At 37.0% G+C, this 20912-nt stretch overlaps 1 protein-coding gene across 1 annotated transcript; it reads left to right on the forward strand.

Annotated features, from left to right (window-relative positions):
- Window positions 1-63: 63 nt before the first annotated feature.
- On the forward strand, window positions 64-19448 carry LOC127644276 (WD40 repeat-containing protein SMU1-like). The gene is made up of 13 exons (XM_052127391.1): window positions 64-116; window positions 539-749; window positions 1039-1191; window positions 2383-2493; window positions 3787-3864; window positions 4106-4234; window positions 5508-5627; window positions 9913-10029; window positions 12757-12884; window positions 15323-15449; window positions 15532-15699; window positions 17113-17265; window positions 18562-19448. The coding sequence occupies exons 1-13, from the start codon at window positions 91-93 to the stop codon at window positions 18658-18660; spliced, it is 1620 nt and encodes a 539-aa protein (XP_051983351.1). The 5' UTR covers window positions 64-90; the 3' UTR covers window positions 18661-19448.
- Window positions 19449-20912: the final 1464 nt, after the last annotated feature.

The raw sequence follows: 20912 nt of genomic DNA on the forward strand, positions 1-20912 counted from the left end.
GTTCACGTGGCTGAGTACCAACACAACGCGGCGCTGGCAAGTGTGGGCACATTATATCTAGACAGTGATTGCATTAACAACATCGCAGCCATGGACTTAGAAGTGGAATCCGCAGAGTAAGTGAACCGTAATTGACTCATAATTGAATGGATGGAATTCCAACACTGACTGCCTTGAGTCCAGGAAAAGAAATACTGTAGAAATGTTTTATTATTAAGTCTGTGATTTTTTATTCATATTTGTTTCTGCACTTAAGGGAACTGTTTGATATTTGTATCAATATTTGTGCAATAAAAGTTTAGTTTTCCTTACAACCATGCAAGTAGCTAATAATGTCGATTATACGTAGTCTACGTTCTTTGCGCATTTAAAAAAATACACACTGTTTACCTTTATGTTATCCGATCCAAGTTCCGTTGATGTGACATGTCTGCTTCCATTTTAATGTGTGTGTATATATATATATATATATATATATATATATATATATTTTTTTTTTTTTTTTTTTTAAATCAAGTGTCTCTTGTCAATTTTGCAGCATAATTCGCTTGATAATGCAATATCTCAAGGAGAATAATCTCCACCGCACTCTGGCGACGCTTCAAGAAGAGACGACCGTGTATCTCCATACTGTCGACAGCATCGACAGCTTCATTGCGGACATAAACACTGGACAGTGGGATATAGTGTTGCTCGCAATCCAATATCTGAAACTTCCTGACAAGCTGCTCATTGATCTCTATGAACAGGTAAATAAGCCACGCAGTTCTTTGCAGCCACACTTCAAGCAGTTTACCGACTTATTGATCAAGTACAGAATTGTACATCATGCACATAGACCACATTGACTCTACTATACTTTTTAGCCCACTTTTAGACATGTACAATTTATTATGCCTTTCTTTCAATAAGTTCCCTAGCAGTAAGCAGTAAAAACCGTTATTGTCTATAGTTCAGGTTGGTGTCAGTCTGATGTCTAGTCAACTTAAGCTTTGTTCATCTGTGTCTGTAATATGTTTGGTTGCTGTATTTGTGTAGATTGTGCTGGAAATGATTGAGTTGGGGGAGCTGGGAGCCGCCCAGTTTTTACTAAAGCAAACAGATCCCATGATCATGCTGAAGCATACACAACCTGAGCGCTACTCACACCTGGAGACTCTTCTCACCCAACCATACTTTGACTCACAAGAGGTAAGTGTTTAAAGTTTATCTGAATTATATCATGCAGTAATGCATTATAAAATATATAATCGCATTAATTGTTCAGGTAAATATGTAAATAGCTGTATGAGTTTGCTGCATACCTATGCGTAATCCTATAATGCTGTGATTTTCATATTTGATGCATGATTTTCTAAAACATTTACATCATCAACATGACGATTAGCATATATCAGATGTTTACTGCATGCTGGTGAAAGTTTCTTTACTCTTCTGGAAGTAGAAGACCTTGTAATGCCATTTCATTTTTGTGTTGCAAATGTCTTTTTGCTGTAAATCCTTTGCTCACTATAATGAAGTAAAAGTAACAATCAGTTTTATATTTCAAAATGAGTATTCGCTGAATTGAATCAACTTGTGCTTGGATAAAATTCCTTACAGTATTTTATAGAGAAAACATGTTGAAATGTGTGTATCAAATATGATACAACAGGCTTTTGAGGTATATCTCTCCATCATTAAATCCCATTCACACAAAATAAAAAAATAAAAAACCCATAGCTTAAAAAAAAAAAAGCCTTGGTTGTCCTCTTTAAGGGATAGTTCACCCCAGAAGTGTATGACTTTCTTCTGCAGAACACAAAGAATATTACAAGAATATTTCAGCTCTGTAGGTCCATCCAATTGAATGGTGGGCAGAAATTTGAAGGTCCAAAAAGCAGATAAAGGCAGCATAAAAGTAAATATCCATATCATCAGAAGTGATATGATAGGTCTGGGTGAGAAACAGATCAGTATTTAAGTCATTTTTTACTATAAATCTCCACTTTCATTTTGACATTCTTCTTTAGTTTTTGGCGATTCACATTCTTTTTACATATCGCCACTATCCAAAAAAGGACTTAAATATTGATCTGTTTCTCACACACACACACCTATCAAATCTCATAGATGCTTCTGAAGATATGAATTTAACCACTGGAGGCTTATGGATTACTTTTTTTTTCTTCTAGATTTTGTCTATTCAAATCTTTGTTTATATATATATATGTTTAAATATAATTATTTTACTATTATTTCATGTCAGGCATAACAGTGTTAAGTCCTTAGCCAGTGGTATATGTGATGCAATGAAAATGGTTTTGGATGCATAATATATTTGTGAAACAATTATACTCATGATTAATGATTTTTTTCTTACTTCCTTACCTTTACCGCTAGGCATATCCAGTGGGCAGCAGCAAAGAGAAGCGCAGACTGGCTATCTCTCAAGCGTTTGCAGGAGAGGTCTGTTTGGTGCCACCCTCTCGTCTCATGGCTCTGCTGGGGCAGGTTTGTTACTTTTTCCATTTCCAAACTCACATTATTCATGCTTTGCATAACCTGTTGCTTTCTTTATCATACATTTATTGCAGTTCAATTTCTTAAAAAATATTCTGTGTATCATATGTCTCTTGATTTGTGCTCATGCTTTCTTTAACTATAAATATTTTGTTCAAATCTCCTTAAAAATAAGATGTTTATTTGAGCATATGTTGGTATATATGAATAGTCACACAAATATGCATGTAAATATGTCAGTATGCATGTATAGTGAGGCCCAAATGTCTGAGACCGCTAATGAAAATACATCTATTCAGCAATTTTCTATTTGAAATTAATTATTTTCATTACAAATTATATAATCAATATTACAATTTGAGTGAATAGTTGAATCGAAAAAGTGAACCCCCTTTTGTTTTAATTACCGTATGTACAGTATTTATATATATAATATATTTCTTATTCATTTTATATAATTATGTTTAACTTAGTCCCTTAGTTTTGAATGATATAAAATTAAAAATAAAATGTCTCCCCTTTTTTTCCCCCAATTTGGAATTCCCAATACCCAATGCCCTCTAAGTCCTTTTGGTGGCATAGTGACTCGCCTCAATCCGGGTAGTGTAGGACGAATCTCAGTTGCCTCCATATCTGAGACCGTCAATCCGTGTATCTTATCATGTGGCTTGTTGAGCGCTTCCACGCATGACTCACCACGCACCCCATCGAGAGCAAACCACATTATAGTAACCACGAGGAGGTTACCTCATGTGAATGGTAAAAAAAATGCACCCTGCCATTGGGAGCAACTTGGGGTTCAGTGTCTTGCCCATGGACACTTCAGCATGTGGAGTCGTGTGGGAGGGGAATTGAACCACTGACCCTGTGATTAGTGGCTGACCCGCTCTACCACCTGAGCCACAGCAGCTCCAAATCTACCCAACCAAGCTACCGGGCCAATTTGGTTACTTAGGAGACTTGGCTGGAGTCACTCAGCACACCCAGTGTCTACCTAGGCCTCCAAAATGTTAATATTTAATATTTAAGTTTAAAATTGAATTATTATATAATTACTAATGACTGGATTTTAAATTATTCATAATCATAAATCTTTGTTTATTTCATGGTTTAAATTAGATTTTCAACGTGGACTCCCACTATAAATAAACTATGTAATTAAACCAGTTTTCTGAAACTCTAAAAAGGTAGGTTATTGCAAATTAATCTCTAGATTTCTATATTTTTCTTAGATGATTAAGTGCATGATATCAAGTACATTTAGCTTGTGTTTGTTATTAATAGGGTCGTATATGTGAGGGGGCTCTATACAGGTTACAGGAGACCAAAGCACTAAGGCAGTTTGGCTCATTAGCGATGCTGGTAAGTATAAAAGTATATATTTCATGTGATTAGCATAACTACTATTTTTATATGTTCTTAATATGAGCAATCTAACACCATCTCTTTTATTAGACCAGTGTTATCTATTTTTCTCTATTCTTTCTCTTCTAACCTCAATAGTTTAGTTAAGCATGTCAAGAAAACAACATTTTACCCAAAAGGGTTGATCTATTTCCACCTTGTTGTCTTTTTCTCTCTCAACTACTTAATATCTCCTAAGTCTCTGAAGTGGCAGCAGCACCAGGGACTCTTGCCTCCAGGAATGTCACTGGAGCTGTTCCGGGGGAAAGGTGCATTGAAGGACATGGAGGAAGAGCGCTTCCCTACTCAGCTCAGTCGCCTAATAAAGGTTCTGTAAACACAGCAGTGGTAATAGTGTAATCTTATGTAATCTCTTTCTGCTCGGATGAGTAAACAGTATCCCTCAAAAGATGTCTTTGTAACAGACAGCTTGATTAGACTACAGGTTGTCAATAAATTCTAAACAATATATATTAGATCATATTTAAAAATCTCTACATTTTATGTAAATGTTATACATTTACATTTATGTTAAATGCTTTCCTTTATGACAGAAATAATTGATGGATCCTAGGGTAATATTTGCCCCCAGGAATCGATTTTCAGGGACAATTTTTGCATTTTATAAGGGCATTCTTTGTAACTAGGCGTGGGATTGATGCATTTTTCACGCATCAATAATTGGAAGAGTTTCCTGATGGTTATCGATATATATCTGGATTTTTTTTAGATATAAATAGGGCTACCTGTTACACAATATTCTTTGTCATTTCAAACATATTTCTCAACATAACTTTGGTCATGTATGAGCGGCAAGGTATATTAAAGGGGGCCACACACCAGACATGTCTGGCGGACGACATGGCACGTTCTAAAATTTGAAATAATTATTTTCTATGAAGGTGCACAGTCCGCCGCTCGCCATTTTCAGAGGCTGCTCAAAATTCTGCAGTGCCACAAAGTGTAACTCTCATTGTTTTCCATTAAATTCGACCCAAATCACTGTCAAAGAACAAAGATTATTTACTGTAGTCATCAGTGGATGATATATTGTGTATACGCATTTTTCATACAGCCTACTCAATGTATTTTCAGTTACAAGCATGTATTTTTGTGCTTTGACAGCTTGGATGAAACCAAAAGGCTATACAGAGAAATCATTTCTAACTGTTCAGTTCGTGCAGTAAAACTAACCTGCAAACTCACCATCATCACTTTTTTCACACTACAAAAAAAAAATGTAGTAACTTTTTTTTGTAGTGCGTATGCATCCTGTGCAAGGAGCTCTAAAATACCCAAGTTTCGATAGCTGCAACCTGTTTCAGTAAATATTACATCACCCACTTGAGGTTCCCAATGCAAGGACACTAAATAAATAGAAGTGAATAGAAAAGCATTACAACGAGGCTTCTAATTTAAATGTTGTCTAATGTTAATATATCATAACGATTTGAAGAAGTATTGGGGTTGTTTGTGACTCAGGGCTTACATTGCCTAGGTGACCCTGAGCATCCTCATGGATTTTTAGAGATGAAGAGAAGACACCTGTAATCAATGTTTTGCATTTTCTATTTGTGTTTGTGTGTACATGTGTGATACAGTTTGGGCCAAAGTCCCATGTAGAGTGTGCTCGATTCTCTCCTGATGGACAGTACTTGATTACTGGATCTGTTGATGGTTTCATCGAGATCTGGAACTTTACCACTGGTAAAATTCAGAAGGTGAGTATTTACTGTCAAAACTGTTCTTTAAGCTATCATTTTATTTCATATCTGATTAGACTTTATTTAGGATTTATGTCAAATAAAGGTGTAAGTTGGTTTTTAAATACAGTGACTAATGTCAAGTCAAGCGACTGGCAACTATAGAGTAAAATCTAAGGATTGTGAGAAGGTTATTGGATGAAGTATGGTAAAAGCAAAATCACATTCAGTGGTTTAGAAAATTAGCCTTTTCCACTTTTTTTGCCTTTATAGACTTAAAAAAGGGTTTACATTGTTTTAGTCAACATTTCTCTGCTAATTGTTTATAAAATAAATGGACTATATAAATCTCTTTTGTGTAATTTACATTTAAGGCATTTAAAATGTGCTCTTATCTAGAGTGACTTACAAAAAGTGCTTTAGCTTCACATATGGGACCGTTTGATCAACAGATGGCAAACATACAATTAGTAACATTATCTGCAAGGGGAATATGTGCTTCCTGTACAAATAAAAACAAGTTTTTACTAATCTAAATTAACTTACAGATACAATAAAACTAGAGCACGTTATGGATGCGGTCCAACAGTTTGGAAATTGGAGAAAAATGACCATAATTGCCTAAATAGATCTGTCAGGGGTAAAGTTATTTCATCACTAAGTACTGTAGTTAATTGTAGGAATTTGGTCCACCATTTTGAGTGAATCATTACAAATACAGAATGGTTCTAGCACCTTTGGTGCTTGAACCCATAATAAACTAGTAGTTTGATTGCACTTTATTTTACAGTATGTGTACTGTATGCTTATAATGTACTTACCCAAGAAAGTACTGAGTAATATTAGGTAACTACATGTACTTGATATGGATTAAGTTTAGGGTTAGGTTTAGGGTTAGTACTTAGTAATTACTATAGTTGTTGTAATTATATAGTACATAAATATAGAACAATACTGTAAAATAAAGTGCTACCAGTAGCTTTTTTGTAACACTGAAAGAGGTGGGTTATTGTCCTGTGTCTGGACTGGAGATGAGGTATCCATTGACCATTGTCTGTTGAGTTTCTGGAATGCTATAGGACAAGGTTTTAAACTTGATTCTAGCAGGGATAGGGAGCAAGAGGAGGGGGCATAAGACATAATATGACATAAGTGTGCTTAGGAACGTTGAATATTATCCAGATTGCTAGGCTGCAGCATTTTGGATGAGCTGCAGGGTTTTGATTGCATATGGAGTGTGATGCAGTAATCAAGAAGAGAGCAGACTAGGGTCTCTACTGGAATCTGAATAGTTTTCCTGGTTAGAAAAGCTCTGATTTTGCAGAGGTATCTGCATGTCTTGATTGTGTGTTAGTTTGTAGGGTTCAGACGGCAGGTCCTTGTCCAGTGTGACACCAAGAATATTGGCTTTCTGTGTGGGTGAGATGGTTGAGTTGTCTAATGAAAGGACAAGGTTATGGCAAGGTTAGTTCTTGACTAGAATGAACATAAGGTTGTTTTTTGAAAAATTCATCTTCAAAGGATAGGTATTTATCCAAGCAGAAATGCTTGCCAGATATGCAGTGATTCATGAGTGTAATTGGTTGTCAGAGGGTGGAAAAAAGAGAATTAGGTTACTGGGTATCATCTGCAAAAGAATGGTAGAAAAAGCCATGAGAGGGAACAACTTTACTAAATGATTTGGTGTAAAGGGAGAATAAAATTAGTCAGAGAACTGATTCTGTGGTAGACATGTAGTAGTATGTAGTAGTAAATCCTGTGCATGGTATGATACATAAGTATTCACAGCCTTTGCTCAATACTTTGTTGAAGCACCTTTGGCACCAATTACAGCCTCAAGTCTTTTTGAGTATGATGCTTGGCACAACTATTTTTGGGCAGTTTCTCCCATTCTTCTTTGCAGGACCTCTCAAGCTCAATCAGGTTGGATGGAGAGCGTCGGTGCACAGCCATTTACAGATCTCTCCAGAGATGTTCAATCGGGTTCAAGTCTGGGCTCTGGCTGGGCCACTCAAGGACATTCACAAAGTTGTCCTGTAGCCAATCCTTTATTATCTTGGCTGTGTGCTTAGGGTCGTTGTCCTGTTATAAGATCCCCGCAGCATGATGCTGCCACCACCATGCTTCACTGTAGGGATGGTTTTGGCCAGGTAATGAGCGGTGCCTGGTTTCCTCCAGACATGACGTTTGCAATTCAGGCCAAAGAGTTCAATCTTTGTTTCATCAGACCAGAGAATTTTGTTTCTCATGGTCTGAGAGTCCCTCAGATGCCTTTTGGCAAACTCCAGGCGGGCTGTCATGTGCCTTTTAATGAGGAGTGGCTTCCGTCTGGCCACTCTACCATACAGGCCTGATTGGTGGAGTGCTGCAGAGATGGTTGTTCTTCTGGAAGTTTCTCCTCTCTCCACAGAGAAACGCTGGAGCTCTGTCAGAGTGACCATCGGGTTCTTGGTCACCTCCCTGACTAAGGCCCTTCTCCTCCGATCACTTAGTTTGGTTATAAGAAGAGTCCTGGTGGTTCCAAACTTCTTCCATTTACAGATGATGGAGGCCAATGTGCTCATTGGGACCTTCAATGCTGCAGAAATTGATCTGTACCCTTCCCCAGATCTGTGCCTCGATACAATCCTGTCTCGGAGGTCTACAGACAATTCCTGGGACTTCATGGCTTGGTTTGTGCTCTGACATGCACTGTTAATTGTGGGAACTTATATAGACAGGTGTGTGCCTTTCCAAATCATGTCCAATCAACTGAATTTACCCCAGGTGGACTCCAATCAAGTTGTTGAAACATCTCAAGGACGATCAGTGGAAACAGGATGCACCTGAGCTCAATTTTGAGTGTCAATGTAAAGGCTGTGAATATTTCTGTACATGTGATTTTTTTTTCGTTTTTTATTTTTAATACATTTGCAAGATTTCAAACAAACTTCTTTCATGTTGTCATTATGGGGTATTGTTTGTACAATTTAGAGGAAAATAATGAATTTAATCCATTTTGGAATAAGGCTGTAACATAACAAAATGTGGAAAAAGTGAAGCACTGTGAATAATTTCCAGATGCACTGTATACATATCATATGGGTGTTTCTCCTTCAAAAGTTTGGAATAATCTAGAGATTTTGAGATTTCCAGCAGCCATCACTCCACCACCATATCCTTGAGTAATCATGCTAAATTGCTAATTTTGTACTAGAAAATCACTTGGCATTATATCAAACACAGTTGAAAGCTATTTAGTTTGTTAAATGAAACTTAACATTGTCTTTGTGTTTGTTTTTGAGCTACCACAGTATGCAATAGACTGGCATGTCTTAAGGTCAATAGTAGGTCAAAAATGGCAAAAAAGAAACATATTTCTCTAGAAACCCATCAGTCAAACATTTTTTTGAGGAACAAAGGCTGTACAATGCTTGAAATTGCCAAAAAAAAAAATAAGATTTCATACAATGGTGTACACTACATTCTTCAAAGACAAAGGACAACTGGCTCTAACAAGGACAGAAAGAGATGTGGAAGGCCAGATGTACAAATAGACAAGAGGACAAGTACATCAGAGTTTCTAGTTTGAGAAATAGACGCATCACATGTCCTCAGCTGACAGCTTCATTGAATTCTACCCGCTCAAATCCAGTTTCATGTACAACAGTAAAGAGAAGACTCAGGGGTGCAGTCCATATGGGAAGAATTGCAAAGAAATAGCCACTTTTGAAACAGAAAAACAAAAAGAAAAGGTTAGAGTGGGCAAAGAAACACAGACATTGGACAACAGATAATTGGAAAAGAGTGTTGTGGATCTTAACCCCATTGAGCTTTTGTTGGATCAGCTAGACTGTTAGGTGCATGATAAGTGCCCGATAAGACAGCCACATCTATGGCAAGTGCTACAGGAAGTGTGGGGCGAAATGTCACCTGAGTATCTGGACAAACTGACAGCTAGAATGCCAAGGATCTGCAAAGCTGTCATTGCTGCACATGGAGAATTTTTTGATGAGAACTCTTTGAAGTAGTTTAAGTTCTGAACAATATTTTCAAATTGTAATAGTAATTTTTCACATTATTAATGTCCTGACTATACATTAAGATCAGTTGAAAGCCACTTTGGTGAATAAAAGTACCCATTTCTTTCCATAAGAGCAAAATCTGTACATTATTCCAAACTTTTGGCCTCCAGTGTTTGTGTGAATACACTTCAAATCTGATCATTTTGACATGATTAAATGGATTATCTAACCCGTAGTTTGTGTGAGGTTGAATCTTATGTGTAATGATTTGCCTTTGTCTATGTCTTTTCTGTGAATAGGATCTGAAGTACCAAGTTCAGGATAATTTCATGAGGATGGATAAGGCTGTGCTGTGTCTGGCAGTCAGTCATGACTCAGACGTAGTTGCTTCTGGAGCTCAGGATGGGAATATACAGGTATGGCTATCACTCCTACCCCTAGCATCTAAATTGGTCCTCTGACCAAATTTTACTTATAGAGTATTGCATGTGGACATGGTTAAACACATAATACTGTATTACATTGAGAAATGAAAGGTAGAATGTTTATTAGCTAGATCTTAGGTAGAATGTAATCAGCTGATCTAGAGAGGCATGATCACCCGTCACAGTAAGATATACGTTTTTTATTATAAATGCTTTCGTACACCTTATATTACAAAGTCATACTGGCCAAACTTATGCAAGGTAGTTTTTTATATATATATATATATATATATGTGTGTGTGTATATATACACTGATAATAGTAGAGAGAATTATTTATTTCAGCTTTTATTCCTTTCATCACATTCCCAGTGGGTCAGAAGTTTACATACACTTTGTTAATATTTGGTTGCATTGCCTTTAAATTGTTTAACTTGGGTCAGACGTTTTGGGTAGACTTACAGAAGCTTCTCCTAGTAAGTTGCTGAAATTTTGGCTCATTCCTCCAGACAGAACTGGTGTAAATGTGTCAGGTTTGTAGCCCTCCTTGCTTGCACATGCTTTTTCAGTTCTGCCCACAAATTTTCTATCGAATTGAGGTCAGTTAGCATTTAATTAACCGTGTTTTGAAGACCTGTCTCGGCAAAACATTTGCTAAACACGTTTTATTATCATTTAATGTTAGAACTTTGACCTGTTAATGGATATTATTTAATAAAAGTGAATGTTTGTCACTGACTGTAAACCTCCCTGCTCTGGGTGCTGAAATGTTTGCGTGATGTAGCACACACTTGCATCTCGATGAAATGGGAGTTGAAGATTTCCACACGAGTTTCCAAGTTAGAAGCCCGACATAAAGTGTCATTCCATTGCAATTTCCCCAGTTGAAAGGTGGAAATGGAATGCTTCATGAATCATCAAAGCAACAACAATACGGAGCATTGTGGCTTTCCTCACATGAGTGAATACTTGTGGAGACACACACCAGGATCAACGCGCTGAAGCGGTGCATAAAGCAGGGAAGTGTTTCAAACAGCTAGAGAGAACGCAGCTAAATCGAACAGAATGCAGCATCTTCAAAACTGAACTACTTACCACATCATAGTAAAAACTGGTGTACGCTTACTAAGATTACTATGGTAACCTGAAGGAAGAACAGACTCAGACGTGCATTGTGCACATACTTTCATTGAGTTGGGCAGCGAATCTTCACATAAAGACAAAATATGATGCATTATATTTTGATTATGCAATCTTTTGTACATTTTGTAACCGATTATTTTATAACAATCTATAATAATGAATAGATGATACACTGGAACAACAAGACACAATGCAGCAGCCAAAGACATTTGTGAGAGATGTTAATATATATACAGTTATGTACATGTCATTGCCCCTCTGGGACTTGATGTAGACAAAATGCCCATCCCTAATACATATATGTATGTATATATTTATTAGGGCTGTCGATTTAACGCGTTAATTCAGTGCGATTCATTTGACTAAAAATAACATGTAAAAAAATGTTACGCAATTAATCACAATGCAAGAGAAATGCAAGCTTGTAGTACCAACCAGCTACTCCAGAGGGCAGTAAGTGAAACTTCAGCTGTGTGGCAATGCACAGTTTATACAGTGAAAAAAAAACACCCGTGAGCAGCAGAACAACACAGACATGCGTTATGTTCTTGCATTCAAAACACTTGATCGAGTGCAAATCCAAACTAAGAGATCTCAAGATGAGTTCTAAGTATTAAACTATATTTAACATGACACAGTGACCTAAACATTTTATGACGCTACACAAGCATGTCTGATGCAGGTGTACATTGACGGTCCTTAAACAAGCCCTCATAATACATCTCCAACTGATTGACAAATTCACTTGTGAAATGGATTGCTGTGAACTGTATGTCAATGATTGGATTATGTTCAATAATATGGTAGTAAACAATACATTGTATTCTAAAGCAGCTTTTTGTATTGTCTTATCAATTATTAACTCTTCTGCCACAAGAATGTAATGCATTTTAATTATCTGAATTTTTTTTATTATATATATATATATATATATATATATATATATATATATATTTATTTATTTTATATATATTTAAAGATCATTATTTCATCATTATATATTGAATAATATTTATATGAGGGGCTTTCTCAGCAAATATTTGTATATTCGATTAATCACAATTAATTAATCGGGACACCATGTAATTAAGTTGATTAAAAATTGTAATCGATTGAGATAGATAAATAAGCATGTACTATATATATATATATCAGTACATGCTTATTTTCTATCTTGACTCCTACTTCTCTAGTGCAGCTTAATTAAAGTTTAACTTAAAGCTTAACTTAATTTCTTAAATATTTAGTCTTTTAATCAAACTGCATCTGATTACAGTGACTGCAGACCTTTATTAACATGCAGAAATGTAGAGTACTACAAGTACCATATGCCCTCCTCTATAAATACTTTTTATTCAAGCTAGATGATCTTTTATTATTATTTAAGAACCCATGTTTGGGTGTGATCTCGATGTAATATTTCAGGCAGCACAGAAACTATTTGTCAACTTCGCTTGAATTATGATATTCTTATCTAGACATTATTGCACACAACTAGCTCAGCTGAGATTTACTTAAAATAATTTATCTTCAGTCAGTCTGTAATAAGATGTTATGTATCACTTTGTTATTCCAGATTTGGAGAATTCACAATGGGCAATGTCTATGCAGGTTCGAGCGAGCCCACAGCAAAGCGGTCACCTGTCTCTGCTTCAACAAGGGCAGCAGCCACATCTTAAGTTCCTCCTTTGACCAGATCATCAGGTTTAACATTGTATTTATTTGTACAAATTTCTTAAAACCTTATTTAATCTAATTACATTTCTGCAACTTATTGCACTTCTATTTCTCTCTTCTCTTGCTGCTATAATTGGTATTCTCTTGTACATTGTATAGTTCACATTAAATCATTTTCTAACACACTGTGGTGTGACATGTTATGCTCCATCAACACTGAAAACCATAATAAGTTGACTTTACTCAATTAATTGACTAAGTGATTAACTTTAGTTGCACATGAACAAGGAGAACTAAGATTGTGTTAACAGGGTTCGACTTGACCAAAGGGGACACAGATCACCCTAATGGTGACATCACATGAAACAACTATTTGCAACAAATAATATAACAAACAGGGCTGGACTGGTAATCTGGCATACCGGGCATTTTCCCGGTGGGCTGACGCACTTTTTGGCCGATCAGTGGTGGAATGGCCATTGGGAGAACCGAGCAGCCGGTGGTTCGGCCGTGAAATGCACCGAATGGGCCGCGATAAGCAACAATGAGCCACCGCGTTATGCAGAATGGACCACAAAACGGCGCCACGGTATGCGGAAAAGGACAGCGAACAGCGAATTACATTTTTGAAATGTCAAAAAATAAAGTTTTTCTCTGCTCTAAAATCATTTATGTTCTAAAAATGGCTCTTTTGTAGAGGAAAACTTACTCGCAAGCCGTTGTGATTTCCAAATTGTCAGTGAATTGTTCTTTTGTGTCCGTTCTTCTCAATTAATTGGTTGAAATGGGTCATAAATTTGTGTGAATGATTTGTTAGCAAATTGGTCGTAATCAAAATAATTGGTAAAAAAATCTGTATCCAGAAATCACTAATGCCTGGAAAGGTCATGGAAACGAATTGGTCAAAAAAGACTGCTATGTTGTAGATATGTTGCATCTATATCTTGATGTAAAAAGCCTAATACCCGTACTGCAGATGGGCATTCTTTGTTTACTTTGTCTTGTCATGGTTTTAGAAGCTGCGACAGTTTTTCTCTCTTATTAGTCAGGTCAGCTTTTATTTTGTAGGTGCATTAACCAGATTTGGCATGGGTTGTTTGCACAGTTTAATATAATTGCTTTGATATTCTCATTTGCTTAGTGGAAAAACACAAAGAATGAATGCAACTGTATTTTTAACAGAATCTGCTGTTTTCGGATCATGAGATGATTATATGAAAACGATTATAAGTTGCTATGCTATAATCAGAGTCTGAACAGTAGGCTACAGGTGAAATATTTTGCAATGGTTTCTATGTATACAGAGAAGGCGGAGATGGAGAACATTTTAAATCTTGTTCTGGGTGTTAAACATCATTAGGAAAATTCCATCACATGCCCAGACCCAGTGTTTCTCTCTCTCTTCTCAGACCTGACTGCGGTATATCCAAGGCTGGGTGTCTGTTCTAGGCACTCATGGTGCATGTGGGTGGAAGGAAGCATGATTGCTCACGTGCATGAGAGAGAGAGAGTGTGCACGGATAAGGAGTTTCTGTTCCTTGCTCAGCTACCCAAGCAGGCAAGAGGGGCTGACTGAGGCAGACGTTTTGTCATTGCGACTCCTTAGCCGGAAAGGGAGGGGGGATGGGGCTTTGCTATTGGCCCCTTATTGATACATACTGCTCTGTAGTGTGTGAAGGAGACACGTGAATGCCAGCCTGGCATTACAGATTATGTATACTGTATAGCTGGCCTTTTTTGGAGCGAATGCACATCAAAGTTGTATTTTTTTTAACTGATATAAATGCTGTTGTAGTCAGAGAGAGGATGTGATTGGCAGAAATTAAAATGCATCATAATGGATTAGATGTGATATGCCATTAGGAATATTCTGTCACGCGCCCACACCCAAAGTCTCTCTCTATATTTCTCTCTCTCTCTCTCTATCTCTTTCAGTCTTGAGTGCAGTACTTCAGACTAAGCATCATTGCTAAACTCTCATGGCACATGGTGAATCTCATGTGCATGAGAAATAGATTATTTCAGTAAAGATGTTAGAATCATGTTAAGGTTGAAGACAAAGTTGGTAATTTTGCTGTATTCTTCCATTATGATCTTGATGTATGGCCTTAAAGGGCAAGTTCAACCCAAAACATTTAAACACCCTCATGCCATTCCAAACAAGCATGACTTTTTACCTGGGAACTTCAATCACTATTCACTTTCATTGTATGGAAGAAAAAAAAGCATGCAATGGAAGTGAATGAGGACTGAGGCTGTGGGACAACATAAGGAGGAGGAAATTATGACAGAATTTTCATTTTTGGTTGAACTAACCCTTTAAAACTGTCATGAGTTTTAAGTCTCCTTTTCGTGGTTTAAGCTTGCTTTCCCATTTGCCTCTGTATACATTTACAAAAAATAAGCTGTTTTTATGGATTGCAGTAAATTGGTTCCATTTCTAATTTCTGAATTTGTTTTATCAGACTTCACGGTTTAAAATCAGGAAAGACACTGAAGGAGTTTCGAGGCCATACCTCTTATGTAAATGACGTTATCTTCTCACACGATGGCCAGCGTGTAATTAGTGCATCGGCAGATGGGACGGTAAAGGTAAGTGTTTATACTGTGGTGAACCACACATTATATGCATTTTAAATTTGTGGATCTTCTCACTTAACTGCCTTTTTATCAGATCTGGAACATGAAGACAATGGATTGCACCCACACAATAAAATCGCCTGACATTCCAGAGGGTACAGACATCACTGTTAACAATGTTGTGCTCGTCCCGAAGACCCCTGAGCACTTTGTGGTGTGTAATAGGACCAACACTGTGGTTGTTATGAACATTCATGGCCAGGTGAGAACATTGGCCAACATTTGATGCTACATAGCTGGGTGCACAGAATTTTCCTTTATGTCAGTTAAGTACGTACCATAGTTCACCTAAAAACGCCTTCATTATTTACTCGTTCTGAATCACACTCAGACTAAAAATTGTGTGCACCGGTGCATATTTTATAATAACAGCATAGCTTCTATTGTGTGTTGTTAACAATGGAATATTCTGGGTTCAAGCTGCAGCTTTTGTGGCATATTACTCCAAAATTTGCTAAAAAAGCAAAAATCGAGATTACAGTGAGGCACTTACAATGGAGGTGAATGGTGCCAATTTTTTGAGGGTTTAAAGCCAGAAATGTGAAGCTTATAAATTTATAAAAGCACTTACATTAATTCTTCTGTTAAAACGTATGTATTATTTGAGCTGTAACGTTTTTTAAATCATCGTTTTAAAGTTTTTATAAGGCTTTAGGGTTTACGACGTTGTGTCGTCATGGCAACGAAGTTGTAAAATTGGATATGACTTTACACAGATATGGTTAGGAAGTGATTTTATCCAAGGATGCTCAGGATTGGGGGGGACAAAATGTAAGAATTTAATAATCAACCATGGGAAAAAACTTATATCAATAGAACAGTATTCTGAATATTCGGGGGGAACATGTCCCCCTCAATGTCTATGGTGTTTACAGCCCTGATTTTATCACACTGAATTCATTTTAACATGCATAATGTTTACGTCTCGTGCCTCTACTTATGAAACAGTGAGTATTTCAACGTTTACGGATTCACTTTCATTGTAAGTGCTTTAATGTAACCCAGATTTATTTATTTTTTTAAAGGAGGGTGATTCAAAATACATTTTTGTTGTAATCAACATTATGCCACAAATGCTGCTGAATGTGTTTAATTTGTATTAAACCTGGAATATTCCTTTAAATGAGATGTACCAGTTTGAATATGTTGGATAAAGAAGAGCTACAACAAAGGCGAATATTCAGAAGACTCTTTAGATTAAAACGCACAAAACTGCTTATTTGGTACTTTTGGGTAAACTATTCCTTTAAGATGGCACCAATGTATGCCATTTATGCTTAATAATCCATGGTTAATTGCTGAATTTTGAACAGAAGTTTTAGTGATGTTCAATATTGTATTATCAAATTGTGGGAATCAAACATTACCAGGTTACATTTTTTAACTTTGTGAGAGCATATGCCCAGCAGCCAACCTGTGTGTTGTGCAGTTTGCTAAAAATAGCTACATGCTTTATAATCCAGCCGTCTGATGGAGTAATTACGCCTGCCCAATTGAGTCACCTCACCCACTCATTCCTTGCCTCACTAGATGACTCACTCTGCTCATCATTTTTGGCACTTTCTTTACGCAGCACATCTTTGCTCTAACTCTGCTCCCTCCCCTTCTATACCAGGTGATGAGAAGTTTCTGTTCAGGCGTAAAAGATGGGGCAGACTTTGTGTGCTGCACGTTGTCTCCTCGTGGAGAGTGGATTTATTGCGTGGGAGAAGACTATGTGCTGTACTGCTTCAGCACCGTCACTGGCAAGCTGGAGAGAACACTCACGGTACCGTCCACCCTCACATCACGTGCTGGAAAGCCATGAGATATGCAGCCTTTAACTTTAGTTTTACTTAGGTGAAGTTTGACAGGTTCACAGAAGTTGCCCTCTCTATATTCCAAATGGATATGCACATTAGGGACAGTGAACAGTATCATATAAAGATGGTGTCTGAGGCTACGTTGAAAGCCTGAGGTTCAAAATCCAATTTAAATCAGGAAATAAAAAGTTTTTAGAATTTTTACAAATTTAAGACAAAGAAATGTTATGACTAAGGCTGTCGATTAAACGTTAATAAACGTTAATTCAGTGCGATGAATTATATTTAAATAATTATGTGTTAAAAAAATTAACACAACTAATTGCACCACCGTAATTACAAATTTTTAGCAGTCAGCAGGGGGCAATATGTGCAGCTCCAGCATTAAAGGCAACAAACTTATAGCTAATCAAAGACTGTTGGAGCAGAGTGCAAGGGTCTCGAGACAAGCTTTTAAAAGTTTCAAACTACCTTTAACTTGAAACAGCATCCTAAAAAATTCATAATTTATGGCTAGAAACACTAAAAACCTGTGAAACATGACACAACAACAGTGAGATTCAACAAAAGCATTCTTCTGACGTATGTACAGTTGGAACGCAAGAACAGGTCTTATGTCTACCGACAGATTGATGAACTCTCTGTGAACAATTGGCCAGTGATAGTCTTAATTTTAATGATATAGAAATAAACCAAATAGATTGAAAGCCACTTTTTGTATTGTCTAATCAATGCTTTATATGTTGTCTGCCACAATAAATTAATGTCTTTGTATTAACTGATATTATAATATTATTATTTTTATAATTAGGCCTAATATTTTTATTAACTTGGGGGCCTTTTTCATCAAATATTGACATGCAACATTTAATTTGAGTAATTCAATGCCATATGATGTAACGAATTCAGTTAAAAATTGTAATCGATTGACAGCCCTAGTTATGATTTTTGCACTATATGTTGGCCACTAGTCATATAAGAAAATTTGTTGACATTGACCATGTTAACTTATTTGTACAAAAGGTCAGACAAAGAGATAGTTCTGTCCCCAATACACAGCATTGGTTTAACAACGTTGTTGGGGCGTGTCTAAGCGGGCCTCTCAAGACAAACAGCTATTTTCATAGCACCACAGAAACACAGTGCTTAAAGTTTTCGAAAAAATTTACCTATGAAAGTCTTACTAATCATTGTCTCTGCATACTATTTTGCAATTTTCCTGCTTTAACTGAACTAAGTGTATTTGTGTACATCACCCACAGGTACATGAAAAATATGTAATTGGCATAACTCACCACCCTCATCAAAATCTCATCGCCACTTACAGCGAGGATGGCCTACTTAAACTCTGGAAGCCCTGAGTCCCTTCCTGCCTGATATGGACTCTTACACTTGTCTTGTGTTTATATATTCTGAATGCATTACCCCCGCATACTACACTTTTGTCTATGGCTTTATAGGCCTGCCATGAAATCAGTGTTCCATTTAAAGCTCTAATAATGTAATCAGTATTTTGGAGGGGAAAGAAACACAAACACCTTTCAGTTAAACTGGTACCACAGCAGTCATGAGATGGAGGACCTCTCCCAACATCTGCCACTAAGTGCATCGAACTTCCAAAAACTAACCTTTACTCTCAAGCCTCTAGTGGAAAACATACAAAACTGCATGGATGTAGTGGTCTGTTTCTATTATTAAGGGCGTTGTAGTATTGTCCGTGATAATATCTGCATGCAAGATTTAACCATATCAAAATGAATATGGTCAATGTACTGGGTTTTTTGCTGACCATTGTTGGAGTTTCACATCTTACATGTGATTGTGATTTCTTTGATCAATGTGAGCAAAGACAAATATTCAGTGTACCTTCTCAGAAGTCTTGGATTTTCACATATTTGTACTAGTGTACATTCAGAATTCTGATATTTAGAATTCATATGGTACAATTTTGTTTTGATTCTAGTGGTTTAGTGTGTTTTAACACTTGGCCCAGCACATGTACTTATACTGCATGCATGTAAACTGTTATTGCAATACTATATGGGAGTTATCCGTGTGGTTTCTATTCTGATTACACAGTTTTTTGTTTTTTAAATTAAGGGTATAATATTGCTTTGCAGTGTACATCTCAAAGTATCTTAGTGTTGGTAAATAGGATGCCAATATTGCTGCAATTCAATTAAAATTCAAGCATGAATAATTCATGAGTCTTTCTAGATGTCAGTTGATTGATTTTTTTCACTAGGTCTCCAATAAAGTGACATTGGTATACAAGTTCATACATCTTAATTTCTAACTCAATTAGGTACCCCTGCTCTACAGCTGTAGCCAAAAATATTGGCAGTGACATAAATTGTGTTTTGCAAACACACTTTTTCACATGTTTCTATGGTATTCTGGAAAACAATGATAAGCATTTCATGAGTTTTAAAGGCTTTTATTTGCAAAAACATTCAATTTATGCAAAGAGTCAATATTTACAGTGTTAACCCTTGTTCATCATAACCTCTTCAATTCATTCTGGCATGCTGGATATCAGCTTCTGGGCCAAATCCTGACTGATGGCGATCCATTCTTACCTTATTAGTGCTCGGAGTTGATCACAATTTGTGGGCTTCTGCTTGTCCACTTGCCTTTTGAGGATTGACCACAGGATCTCTATGGGATTAAGATCCGGGGAGTTGCCTGGCCACGGATACAAAATTTCAATGTAATGATCTCCGAGCCACTTCATTATCACTCTTGCCTTGTGACATGGTGCTCCATCATGCTGGAAAATGCACGGATCATCACCAAATTGCTCCTGGATCATTTGGAGTTGTTGTTCTTGCAGGACGTTTTGATACCATTCTGTATTCATGGCAGCGATTTTAGTCAGAATTGTGAGAGAGCCCACTCCCTTGGATGAAAAGCAACCCCACACATGGATGGTCTCAGGATGTTTCACTGTTGGCACGACACAGGACTCATGGTAGTGTTCACCTTTTCTTCTCCAGAATATTGATTTTCCAGAGAAAATAACTTTGCACAAGTCTTTTGCTGTCCAATCCTTGTACTTCCTGCAGAATTTCAGTCTGTCCTTGAAGTTTTTCTTGGAGAGAAGTGGCTTCTTTGCTGCCCTTCTTGACACCAGGCCATTGTCCAAAAGTCTTCGTCTCACTGTGCAGATGCACTCACACCAGCCTGCTGCCAATATTGAGCAAGCTCTGCACCGGTGGTGACATTACTCCTTAGCTGACTCCTCAGGAGGAAACTCTGGAACGTCCTGAAGCCTTCTTCCCTGCAGTTGAACCTCTCTCCTTGAAATTCTTGATGATCCAGTAAATGGTTCTTTCAGGTGCAATATTCTTTGCAGCAATGTCCTTGCATGTGAGGCCATTTTGATGCAAAGCGATGATGGCTGCAAATCTTTATTTAGAGGTAAACATTGTGAACAAAAACACAATGATTGGAAGCACTTCTTCCCTCCTTTTATAGCATCAGTCTGCTCTTATAATCCAATCAGATAGAGTGATTTGACCTCACTAGTACTCATTCACACTGCTGATGTGATTAGTGAAATTATGTTAGCTGGTCATTTCGTGCCAGGGCCAAAAAACAGTGAAATTGGGGT

This window comes from Xyrauchen texanus, chromosome 5, assembly GCF_025860055.1.
Source record: "Xyrauchen texanus isolate HMW12.3.18 chromosome 5, RBS_HiC_50CHRs, whole genome shotgun sequence".
Classification (NCBI taxonomy): Eukaryota; Metazoa; Chordata; class Actinopteri; order Cypriniformes; family Catostomidae; genus Xyrauchen; species Xyrauchen texanus.